The sequence below is a fragment of the Pyrus communis genome, chromosome 4 (genome assembly GCF_963583255.1).
Source record: "Pyrus communis chromosome 4, drPyrComm1.1, whole genome shotgun sequence".
NCBI classification, from domain to species: Eukaryota; Viridiplantae; Streptophyta; class Magnoliopsida; order Rosales; family Rosaceae; genus Pyrus; species Pyrus communis.
The window spans coordinates 18,863,262-18,875,474 of NC_084806.1; the positions used below are offsets into that span (position 1 = coordinate 18,863,262).

The following is a 12,213-nucleotide window of genomic DNA, read 5'->3' on the forward strand; positions in this document are numbered from 1 at the left end:
TGCTTTTGTTTCTTCATTTGATGTGTTGCATTTCTTCTGGAGGTTGGTGTTCAAACACAGTCGAGTTATAAAAACTTTGAAATCCAAATCAGAAACCTTGAAAGATTTACATCAACCTTTTTCATGTTTTCAAACTAACAGTGCGTATCAACTAAAGAAATGCTTTTTTTCATTTGGGATCCAAACACTGTACTTCAGTATCAAAAGCACTTTTGTGCAACCTGGATTTTCATAGAAGTGCTACGAACAAGTGCTACTGACAAAACACTAGTGAGTGAAAGCACTTTATAGAGTACAGCCTCCAAAAGAGCCCTAACTAATGCACTAATCCACTAAATAAGCAATAGAAGAGTCAAGGAATCTGAAAAATGCTGTGTTACTTTACTAACATTCCGCACCAAAAAAAGAAAGAAACTTTACTCTGATACACCAGTCCAAACTCCATACTACGAATTTGCACAACCACTTTGTCCACTAATCTACAGAGGCCCTCTTCTGTTGAACTAATACAAAATCCATATATGACATCCTTTCGGTCAAGTTCTGGAACGGAATGAACTATCTGAGCTCGTCAAACACCTTATGCAGCCACCCCATCTGCATCTAGCCCTTGTCTGAATGAAGTATCTTGCGCTTTAAGATCTCATTCTCCTTTCTCAGCTTCATAATCTTGGTCTTCAGCGTTTCGACCTGCCAAGTTGAGTTTGAGTCTTGTTTCTGCTCAACTAGCTTTGATCTGCTAACTAGCACTGTGTGCACCAATCACCAAGGTACGAACAAGTCATTAGCATGTAATTGTTTACAAAGGCCAAAGCAAGCCCGATCAAGTCACATATAAAACAATTTGAACACGAGAGAAACCGAAAGCAATCTCGCACTCACATTCCTTTTCCAAGTCTTGGACTTCCTTATTCAACTCATTTTTCTCCTCCTGTTCAATTGCGAGGCAGTCCTTCAAATCCTGAATCTCAAGAATATCTGTCAAGGAACGATGATATCAACTTAAGCATGCTCTAAACTATACTTCTAACAGAGATAAAAGCAAAAAGATTTATTTAAGACCTCACATTTCGATTCCACATCCAACTGCAAGTGGTCCAACCTGCTTGCTAGAACATGCATATGGGACTTATGGGCTGCTAAATCCCGTTGAAGGTGATTAATGGTTGCTTCATTTTTTGCCTTCTCAAGCATGAACCCTCTGATACAACGCAAACAGCTTAGCTTGTACGTAGAGTAAATTTCTCTTGACAGACATCATACGTGGTAAGTTCGTGAAACTTTCAACCAAACCCTTATATTTAAACATATCTCATCTCTGACCAACAATTCAAATTGACGGTCTGATTTAAATGAAACAAACCTGCTAACAACCCTACTCTTATACATGTTGATCACAACAATATATTTAGACATGATTTCTGAATTCCCATTACAAAATGCTGCATTTCTACGTCTATTCTTTGAACGGAAGCAAATTAGGATTTCCAATTCTTCACCACGACTAGGTGATAAAATATTTTCAGGGACAAGGACATCATATTTCTCTCTATTTCCAGTCATCCTTTGATCTTTTGTAACTTCATCAAAACTCTTATCAACATGTTTTTTTTTTTTTTTCAGTATCGTTGATTCATTTGGTGTTTACTTTTCATCTCTAATGTTGATTTTGATTGACAATCTAGCGACGCTAGATACATGAATAACAAATATCCAAGAACTATATTTTGGTGGTGAACTAAAAAAGTTGCAATTTTTTTTACAACTTCTCTATTTATTGCAACTTAGCCAAAATTTGGCACTTCAATAAGTTCAATCAAATTACTCCTCAGAAGAGATTAAAGCATCAAATTTGGACTAAATTTGCAAATCTTACTCTGTAAGAGATTTAATGGACTAAAATTGCAAATCAAATTTAGTTAAGGGGCTAAATTTGATATTAAAACTGACCTAATTTGAGCCTCCAAATCATCAAGCTTGGCAGCATAATCTTGCTTAACCAACTCCATTGCTTTCCTGTGCTCTTCTTCTTTATTCATCCACTCATCCCTCATTTTCTTCACCTCTTCCTTCAAGCTCTGGCTTCTTGTACACCACTCGAGCTGATCAGCAACACTGCTGAACGACTCCGTGTACAATCTGCTCAATCGTTCGTTTTCTGCAACAACAAATCAAATCATCGCTTTCCGATTCAGTCATCTTAACCGCTGAAATCGAAAAAGCTGCATTTGATTGTTTCGAAGAAGTGAATCGAAGCGAAGCGAATTGACCTTGTCTGAGATTGTTGCAGGTGAATTCGAGAGCCTCTCGCTTCTTCGCCTCGGCATTGCACGCGGATTTGCTCGACTCGACCTCGGCTGCGCCGGTCTTGAAGTCCTGAGAATTTTAAGGAAGCCATACGGAATTAGCAAAGTGGCACAGTGAGGAGGAGGAGGAGGAGGAGGAGGAAGATTTGTACCTGGTAGATTTGATCCAAAGTGGAAAGCAGAGAATCCATTTCTTCGTCACTGGTTGCCGCCATTTTTCTCTCTTTCTTTTCCAATTTCCAATTGCTGCACATTGAGCGCCTTTTTTTTTTTTTAACATAAATATATAATAACCACCCATTAACAAAGGAGTATGGGAACATTAAATAGAGTTCAGACAACCGTATAATCTCTAAATATACACAGGCGGAGCCACCCATAAGGCTAAGATGGGCTGTAACCCAAGAAGGTTTTTTGGCCTTCCGGTTGAATGTATTGATGAAAATCAATGACAAATAATTAATAAGAGTGTGTGAATAGCACTATCCTTCTTTTTATCCCTTTTTAAACTCATGCTTTAATAGCTGATGTTAATGCATGTAGCCTATATTGTAACATCCCACATCGCCCAGAAGAGTGGATTCTGTAAGTCTTATATGTATATTCTCATCTCTACCTAGCACGAGACCTTTTGGGAGCTCACTGGTTTCTGGTTCTGTGGGAACTCCAAAGTTAAGTGAGTTCACACAAGAGCAATCCCATGATGGATGACCCATTGGGAAGTTCTCGTCTGAGTTATCAGAAACAAAACCGTTAGGGTGTGGTAGAGACCCAAAGTGGACAATATCGTGTTACAGTGGAGTCAAGCCGAGGATGTGGTGGGGGTCCGGACCGGTATGTGACATATATAGCCCATTCAATTCTAGTACAAGTTATTATTTCATGTATATTTAGTAGAGGATTGGTAATAAATAATACTTTTTATGCTAAAAATAATAAACTAGTTTTATCTCCCCTCCTCCCTTCTATCATATTCATTAAAGAAAAAAACCATTTATCATTTAGCCTTTGTACTTCTTACTCAAGATAAGAAAAAGAATTTTCTTTTCGTTCACAATTAAATCTCTATCTCCACAATCTTTATTTTTCATTGCGTTCCAATGAATATAACATTTGGTACGTTCTAATCGCTTTATTTACTTATTCTTGATTTATGTAGTAGGTCAATTATTTATATAGTCCTTGAAGTTGTCGGTTAGGGCTATGATTTCAAGAATTGTTTGTATTCTATGTTTGTTCTTTTATATTGATTATTATATATAAAAAAAATAAACATATGATTTTATGATACCAATTTTAGCTAGCCCACGCAAGAAAAAAATTATGGCTCCACCCTTGTAAATATAGGGACAAAAAATTTCTCATGAGTCGGAATAGAAGTCTTCAAAGTATCTCAATATATAGGTACTCGCCGGATAACTCAAAGAAAACCTTAAATGTGTGGACTGTATATAGAGACTCAAAGAGTGAACCCACTGTTGATTTTGAGTGGGAAGCAATTTAATTACATAGTAAATTGATTTTTGTCTTAATTTTTCTTAAGTTGATTTTTAGACGTGTTATCATAAAAAAATTTATGAACTTTTCAACCTAAAAAAAAAAAATTCAAATTCTGGTAAAGTTAGATTTCATCATTTTATGCACTATTGGATTAGATTCTCTTACCTCAATCTCATGCATAAAGAGGCTAAGTCTTGTGTTTGTAGCATTTAAATTGTAATGACTTTACAGTTTAGGTTCGTTTGCTTGTTTATACTTTCAAATAACAAAATTGTAATGCCCTTACAATTAAGGTATGTTGTTTGTTTATATTTTCAGTTTAGGCCTCTAAACTACCAATGATAAATTTCATCACCTTTTTTTATGAACTTTTCAATCTAAAAATTAAACACAAAGCACAACATTTTTCTTAATCAATTACACACAAAAAACAGTTGTTGTTTGTTTATTTTAAACAAACAAACGATTGAAAAATAAACCTTTAAAATCATATTTTGGAATTAGAAATGGGGCTCACCCATTTTTAATCAAAAAAAAAAAAAAGACGGGGAATCTATTTTGACACACCTTGACCGAAATCAGGGCGTGCTGGCCGTCACGTGAGGGTAACGTAACCATGTGCACAATGCGGCTAAGAATAATAATAAAAGTACGAACAAATAAAAACCAATCTACAAATAGAGTAGTTAGCATACATGTGCAAACGTAAGTGTGAAAAACAATATTCAGAGCACAGAAAATGTAGTGCAGTCCGGAGGAACAAGTACTAACTAAACACACCCAAAGGTGGCCCTACACTGGGGATAATCTGTCAGATATGCCGCGAATTCCTCGGAAGCCACCAAGAGAGATATCCAACTCGAACCTGGAAGGGCGCAAAACAAAAAGTGTGAGTGGGCAAAAACAAAGCTTTTCAAAATCATTTCATTATCAAAAGTTCTAACCTCTCGCCCTAAAACATGTATAGTTTCCCAGAAAATATAATATACACATATATAGAAAACGTGCTCATAAATATGTCATGTCGAATGCCTCTACATAAAATGTAAGTACTCAGATAATGTCAATCAATGCCATGTAATCTGTCAATCGGAGTAACCTAACGTGACATGTACGGCTGAATCTAGAGCTCAAATCTCCAACACACTAACTATACCTGCACATGAGTCGGAACCACCTATAGTGGTCTATACGACAGGACTGGGTGTAAATCAATACGCTCAAGTGCTACGATCACGTGAAGACTAGGCGAATTATCACTGGTCACCTACGAGTCGGAACCACCTATAGTGGTCTGTACGACAGGACTGTGCACCTAACTTGGATCCAAGATGAGCATGTGGTGCGGGAGGTGAACATCACGTGAAAGACTGTGCCCTACTCTGGGCGGGAGCACTAACACCGGGGGTGCAAGTTATGAGCTTTCTATGCATCACAGATCACTACTAGTAACAAACATAATCATAACTTACCTGGCACTTACCTGTGCGTCCGCAGCACCAAACATACATATATGCAACTACTAATGCATAATTAAATAGGCAAACGCAATGCATGGCATTTAAAACATATAAGCATTTCATTTCATTTTCTGGGAAAATCCACAAGTATATAGGTATATACGGAAAACCAAAAGGCCACTCACTGGTATGTGGAAGGGTCGTAACCCCCTGCCTCGAGTGACTGCACTCATCCTCGGGGATAAGTCTCACCTATATGCGAAACAACTATAAAAACGTTAATTTAAAGCACATAACCAAAACTAGGTAATAACTTCTTCTACAATGCTCAAATGGGGTGTATGAATACACCAAAGTGATCTACTCAACCTCACGAACATCCCCATATTTTTAAAATAATTTTCGACGTCTCACGTGCCGGCCAAGGAACGGCCACCCGCACCGCCCACGCGAAGCGCGTGCCTGGCACACTGACGGTGTCAGTTAACGCCGTTAGGAATATTCCGTTAAAACTAACAGATTCCGTTAAAGTTAACCTAACGCCGTTAGGAATATTCCATCCAAACTGACGAAATATTCCGTCTTCTTCTCCGGCCAACCTCCGGCTCCGTCGCCGTCATCGAAAAACTGTAAAATTTTCTAATCCTTGTGTCTCACTTGTTTTTCAACCAAATTTCATGAAATTGGTACCAAAATGAAGCTTACAACTAGTAGAACAAAACCTTACCACTTTGGAGCCCTAAAACCAACGGAATCTCGCCGGACAAACTTCACGATCCCGACGTCCAAAACCTTCAAACGAACCACCCCGAGCTTCCTAAGGACCTCACCAAGCTTCCTACAAGCTTCAAATTCCCTGAAACGCAACAATTCACGTGTGCATGAATAGTGACCAAATCGGGGATCTCGAGTTCGATGTGAAATCGTAGGATTCCTTACCTGGAATGGGTATGGTTGAACTCGTATGAACCTCATGAACACAAAGGTATAGTTTTCAACTTCGATCCGTAACGTTTTCGAGTGTTTTGGTCTTGGTCCGTACGAAGAAGAAGAAGAGAAAGAGAGAGAGAGACTCGGGACAGGGCAGAAGATGAGAATAAGAGTGTGGGTGTGTGTGGTCCAGATACAGACAACCAAATCCCCAAAACAACCCTACAACGAAACAAAAACACTAAGGGCAAAACCGTCATTTCACACCTACAATACAAATAATCCGAGACAGGCTGTCACAACCTACCCACCTTAATAAAATTTTGTCCCGAAATTCATAACAACCACTCACACCAACCACTAGCGATCAAAGAACAACCAAGGATACAAATCTCTCATCCGATCTTCTGTCTCTCAAGTAGCTTCCTCCGCTGAGTGATTCTTCCACAAAACTTTCACTAAATTCACAGTCTTGTTCCTCAGAACCTTTTCCTTCCAATCCAGAATCGTTACTGGTTCCTCATCATAAGTCAAATCCGAATTAATTTCCAAGGGTTGAGGAGCTATCACATGTGACGGATCCGCAACATAATGATGAAACATGGACACGTGAAAAACATTATGCACTTTAGCCAGCTCAGAAGGCAACTCAAGTTTGTAAGCCACTTCACCAACTCGCTCAGTGATCATATACGATCCGATATACCTAGGACTCAGCTTACCTTTATTTCCAAACCGTACAACACCTCTCCACGAAGAAACCTTCAAAAACACCCAATCGCGAACTTCATATACTCAGTCAGTAGCATGCCGGTCCGCTAAGCTCTTTTGTCTATCCTGGGCCGCTTTCAGGTTAGACTTAATTACCTGAACATTTTGAGTAGTCTCCTCAACAATCTCGGGGCCCACCAAAACTCTTTCTCTGACTTCAGACCAACACAAGGGTGTACGACAAGATTTACCATATGGGGCCTCAAACGGTGACATGCCGATACTCAAATGAAAGCTGTTGTTGTTGGCAAATTCCATTAAATCCAACCGTTTGTGCCAAGCATCGCCAAACTACAACACCGAAGATCTCAATATATCCTCTAATGTCTGAATGGTCTTCTCTAACTGTACATCTGTCTGAGGATGATATGTCGTACTGTAAAGTAATCTCGTACCTAAAGCTTCCTGAAAAGCCACCCAAAATTTAGAAGTAAATCTTGGGTCACGATCCGAGACAATACTCACTAGAACTCCATGGTACTTCACAATCTTCGATATGAACAACTCAGCTAATCGGCCTAAAGAATACTTTTCCCTCACTGGAATAAAATGTGCTGACTTAGCAAGCCAATCAACAATCACCCAAATGCCATCAAAACCATTATGCGTATACGGAAGCTTGTACACAAAATCCATAGAAATATTTTCTCATTTCCACTCTGGAACGGGAAGCGGCTGCAACAACCCAAACGGCTTCTTCCTTTCAGCTTTAACTTGTTGGTATACGGCACACCTACTCATATACTCAGCTATCTCCCTCTTCATACCTGACCAATAATAAAATGGTCGAACGGTATGATACATTTTAGTAGCTCCTGGATGCATTGCATAAGCTGAGATATGTGCTTCATCAAGAATTGCTTTCTTTAAATCCAAATTATTAGGCACAAACATCCTACTCTCCTGCATAAGCATGCTATCCGATTCACGAATTCTGAGGTCCTTCCTTTTCCCCTGATTCCTTGCTTGAATTATTTCCTGAGTTTCTTCATCAACCATCTGGGCTTCGAGCACATGATCAATTAAAATCGCCCTAACTTGAAAATTAGCAAGTAAAGCTACCTCTTGATCTTTTGCCTCTAACCTCACTCCAGTTGATCTCAAGTCTGCCAGAAGAGGAACATGACTAGCATCCAACACATTAATACAGCCCTGATATTTCCTGCTAAGTGCATCAGCTACCACATTCACACAACCAGGGTGATAATCAATCGTGCAATCATAATCACTAAACAGTTCCAACCACTTCCGCTGACGAAGATTAAGATCCCTCTGCGTGAAAAGATATTGAAGACTCTTATGATCCGTAAAAATTTTGTATTTTTCTCCATAAAGATAACGTCTCCACATCTTCAATGCAAAGATAATGGACGCTAACTCCAAATCATGCGTAGGGTAATTCAACTCATGACGCTTTAATTATCGTGAAACATAAGCAATCACCCTACCATACTGCATCAACACATATCCCAAACCATTTAAGGAAGCATCACTATAGACTTCGAAATTACCACTATCGTCTGGAAGTGCCAAAACAGGTGTATAAGTGAGACAATACTTCAACTGCTAAAAACTCTGCTCGCAATTATCATCCCACTCAAATTTAACATCCTTCCTCGTTAACCTCGTCAGTGGTAAAGCAATCACGGAAAAATCCTTTACAAATCGTCGGTAATACCCTGCTAAACCAAGGAAACTCTTCACCTCAGTGACGGTTCGCGGTTGCTCCTACTTCTCCATAGCTGCTACCTTTTGAGGATCCACCAAAATACCTTGAGCAGAAATGACATGTCCCAAAAATGCCACTTGATCTAACCAAAATTGACACTTGCTAAAATTAGCATACAGTTGGTGTTCCCTCAACCTTTTCAACACCAAAGTAAGATGTCGAACATGCTCAGATTTAGACTTAAAGTACACCAGAATATCGTCAATAAAGACAATGACAAACCTACCCAAATACGACTGGAATACTCGGTTCATCAAATCCATAAAAGCAACTGGTGCATTCGTCAATCCAAATGGCATTACCAAAAACTCGTAATGACCATAACGAGTCTTGAAAGCTGTCTTAGGGACATCATCCCTACTGATCTTCAACTGATAATAACCAAACCTCAAGTCAATCTTGGAAAATACACAAGCACCTCGAAGCTGATCAAACAAATCATCTATACGCGACAATGGATAACGGTTTTTAATTGTTACCCGATTCAATTGCCGGTAATCAATGTAAAACCTCAAAGTCCTGTATTTCTTCCTCACAAACAACACTGGAGCTCCCCAAGGTGATGTACTAGGCTGAATAAAACCTTTATCCACTAATTCCTACAACTGGACTTTCAATTCCCTCAACTCAGCAGGAGCCATATGATAAGTAGTCAATGATATAGGATTAGTACCTGGAAGCAAATCAATGGTGAACTCCACATCTCGGTCTGGCGATAACCCAGGTAAATCGTCAGAGAAAACATTAGGAAAATGCCTAACTACCCTTAATCTTCCGCACTACTAAGAGCAACATCGTTCAACACCACATGAGCTAAGTATCCCTAGCAACCCTTTGATAACAACCTTTTTGCTCGCACAGCAGAGACAACGACATGTCTCACCCTACTCTGCTCACCCATAAAAGTAACCACAGGTAATCCAGGACGATGGAAGGTTAACAATTTTCCCGTAACAATCAATATTGGCATGATTGAAATGCAACCAATCCGTGCCCAAAATCACATCAAAATCAACAATATCTAACGGGATAAGGTCAGCTGGCATAACTACATCCTCCACCATCATTGGACATCCTGGATACACACAGTCAACAATGCATTTCTCCCCTCTAGGCATAGCAAACTCTAAATCATACTCTAGAGGTGTAGGGTGAGGTTGCGTCACTTGAGCAAATGTATGAGAAATAACAGAATATGTAGCACCACAGTCAATCAATAGTCTAGCAAAATAACCAAGGATATTTAACATACCCATGATCAAGTCTGGATTATTCTGAGCATCCTGCAGAGAGATATTGTGAATACGCCCCTGGGTCTGCTGCCGTCCACCACGACCTCTACTAGTCTGACCACCACGACTCTGTGCACTACGCCCCTAGCTAGGCTAACCAGACTGTCGTGAAGATCCCGCACTACTAGCAACAATCTCCCCTTGCTGAGGCTGTCCTCCCTGGTACCATTGAGATCCACCCGCTGGAACTAGAGGATACAACATATAGCCACCAGAATACTGGGGATACCCACTCTGAGAATACGGATCCTATGGATATGAATATTGTCCTCGAGCATACGGAATGGCATCACCTTGATAATAATAAGCACCACCACGACCCGTCTGACCATAACTACCAGGTCCAGGGACCTACTGGATTGGTGCAAGTGGTGGCAAGAAAGACTGCTGGGGCCTCTGCTGACTCTGGGGACAATTTGCAGCTCAATGTCCCATATGCCCACAAGTGAAACAACCACCACTGCCTCTCCTGCACTCTCCAAAATGTCGATTATTACACCCGCGGCAAACCAGAGCCCTTCCTCTACCAGTATCACCCTGTCTCTGGCCTCTAGTACCCCTAGCAAATCTACCACCACGACCCTGCCCAGTGGCACTAAAACCATCGCTAGAAGAACTAGAACTAGTCCCACCTCGCTTAAAACTCTGGGTTTTGCGAGGTCCGAGAGATGCCTGACCTTTGCCCTTGTCATCTTTTCTCTGGTTGCCATTTTTTTCTTCCATTCTCACTCTCGCTGGGCATGTTCTCGAAATCCTCAATCTTTAACAGAATTTCATAGAACTCCTGGTAAGAGTCGCGAGGGGTAGTGGTCGCTATAGAACGCCACTTCTTCTTAGTATCTAAACGGAAACGACGAAGCATCTTACCCAGATTGGCAGCAACCTCCAGATAATAACAGGATAAATCAGTAAACCTCCGATAATACTCGTTCGCCGTCAACTTCCCTTGCCTCAACTCGGTGAATTCCTACTTTTTGCGATCAATGTACTCAGGAGGCACGAACCTTTTCCGAAACAACTCTCTGAACACCTCCCAATCAGTCATTTCCTCTAAGGACAAACGACGAACCTCCTGCTCTCACCAGGATGCCGATTCCTGACCTAAAAACCAAGATGTCGTCTCAACCCACTTCTCAACAGGGAGATTCCCCTGACTATGTTCCAGCCACCGCTCAGCTCCTCAAAACCCTCGTGGCCCTGGAACTTATCCAGCTTCAGATTGTACATAGTCTCCAGAGGAGTCCTCTTGGGAGGACGGAGCATCGACTGAATAGCGGTAGCGATAGCTTCCCCCAACTAAGCTACATTCGGGAAACTAGGCTCAGGAAAACGATATGGTTCCCTACGAGGAGGCATAGTTCTAACAGAAGACACCAAAAACAATTAGAACACTCACAAAAATATAGGACTGCCAAACCTGGCTCTGATACCAAACTGACATACCCCGACCAAAATCAGGGCGTGCTGGCCGTCACGTGATGGTGACGTAACCATGTGCACAATACGAAAGCTAAGAATAATAATAAAAGTATGAACAAATAAAAACCAATCTACACACAGGGTAGTTAGCATACATGTGCAAACGTAAGTGTGAAAAACAATATTCAGAGCACATAAAACCTAGTGCAGTCTGGAGGAACAAGTACTAACTAAACACACCCAGAGGTGGTCCTACACTGGTGATAATCTGTCAGATATGCCGCGGCTTCCTCGTGAGCTACCAAAAGAGCTATCCAACTAGAACTTGGAGGGGCACAAAACAGAAAGTGTGAGTGGGCAAAAGTTCTAACCCCTCGCTGTAAAACCTGTATAATTTCTCAGAAAATAGAATATACACATATATAGAAAACATGCTCAGAAATATGCCATGTCGAATGCCTCTACATAAAATGTAAGTACTCAGATAATGTCAATCAATGCCATGTAATCTGTCAGCCGGAGTTACCTAACGTGACATGTACAGCTGAATCTAGAGCTCAAATCTCCAACTCACTAACTATACCTGCACACGAGTCGAAACCACCTATAGTGGTCTGTATAATAGGACTGTGTGTAAATAAATACGCTCAAATGCTACTATCATGTGAAGACTGAACGAATAATCTCAAGTCACCTACGAGTGGGAACCACCTATAATGGTCTGTACAACAGGACTGTGCACCTAACTTGGATCTAAAAGGAGCATGTGGTGCAGGAGGTGAACATCACGTGAAAGACTGTGCCCT

The 12,213-nt window shown here is 40.5% G+C and overlaps 2 protein-coding genes across 2 annotated transcripts; both read right to left on the bottom strand.

Moving 5' to 3' along the window:
- Window positions 1-360: 360 nt before the first annotated feature.
- LOC137733021 (protein At-4/1) lies at window positions 361-2,594 on the bottom strand. The gene is made up of 6 exons (XM_068472249.1): window positions 2,459-2,594; window positions 2,271-2,376; window positions 1,951-2,158; window positions 1,068-1,201; window positions 883-978; window positions 361-749 (listed from the first exon to the last, which is right to left on the bottom strand). The coding sequence occupies exons 1-6, from the start codon at window positions 2,558-2,560 to the stop codon at window positions 604-606; spliced, it is 792 nt and encodes a 263-aa protein (XP_068328350.1). The 5' UTR covers window positions 2,561-2,594; the 3' UTR covers window positions 361-603.
- A 4,016-nt stretch (window positions 2,595-6,610) lies between these two features.
- LOC137732814 (uncharacterized) lies at window positions 6,611-10,680 on the bottom strand. The gene is made up of 9 exons (XM_068472080.1): window positions 10,282-10,680; window positions 10,087-10,176; window positions 9,594-9,979; window positions 9,176-9,263; window positions 8,740-9,067; window positions 8,411-8,487; window positions 7,796-8,239; window positions 7,064-7,258; window positions 6,611-6,958 (listed from the first exon to the last, which is right to left on the bottom strand). The coding sequence occupies exons 1-9, from the start codon at window positions 10,678-10,680 to the stop codon at window positions 6,611-6,613; spliced, it is 2,355 nt and encodes a 784-aa protein (XP_068328181.1).
- Window positions 10,681-12,213: the final 1,533 nt, after the last annotated feature.

Excerpts from the sequence above, each read along its gene's own strand:
- LOC137733021 (XM_068472249.1), bottom strand. The coding sequence starts at position 2,560 with ATGTGCAGCAATTGGAAATTGGAAAAGAAAGAGAGAAAAATGGCGGCA. Across the intron at positions 2,377-2,458 it reads CTTTGGATCAAATCTACCAG|GACTTCAAGACCGGCGCAGC; the intron begins GTACAAATCTTC and ends TAAAATTCTCAG. Across the intron at positions 1,202-1,950 it reads GATTTGGAGGCTCAAATTAG|AGGGTTCATGCTTGAGAAGG; the intron begins GTCAGTTTTAAT and ends GCGTTGTATCAG.
- LOC137732814 (XM_068472080.1), bottom strand. The coding sequence starts at position 10,680 with ATGACAAGGGCAAAGGTCAGGCATCTCTCGGACCTCGCAAAACCCAGA. Across the intron at positions 9,980-10,086 it reads GGGATCTTCACGACAGTCTG|GATGCTCAGAATAATCCAGA; the intron begins GTTAGCCTAGCT and ends ATCTCTCTGCAG. Across the intron at positions 8,488-8,739 it reads ACATGTCATTTCTGCTCAAG|ACGATAGTGGTAATTTCGAA; the intron begins GTATTTTGGTGG and ends TGGCACTTCCAG.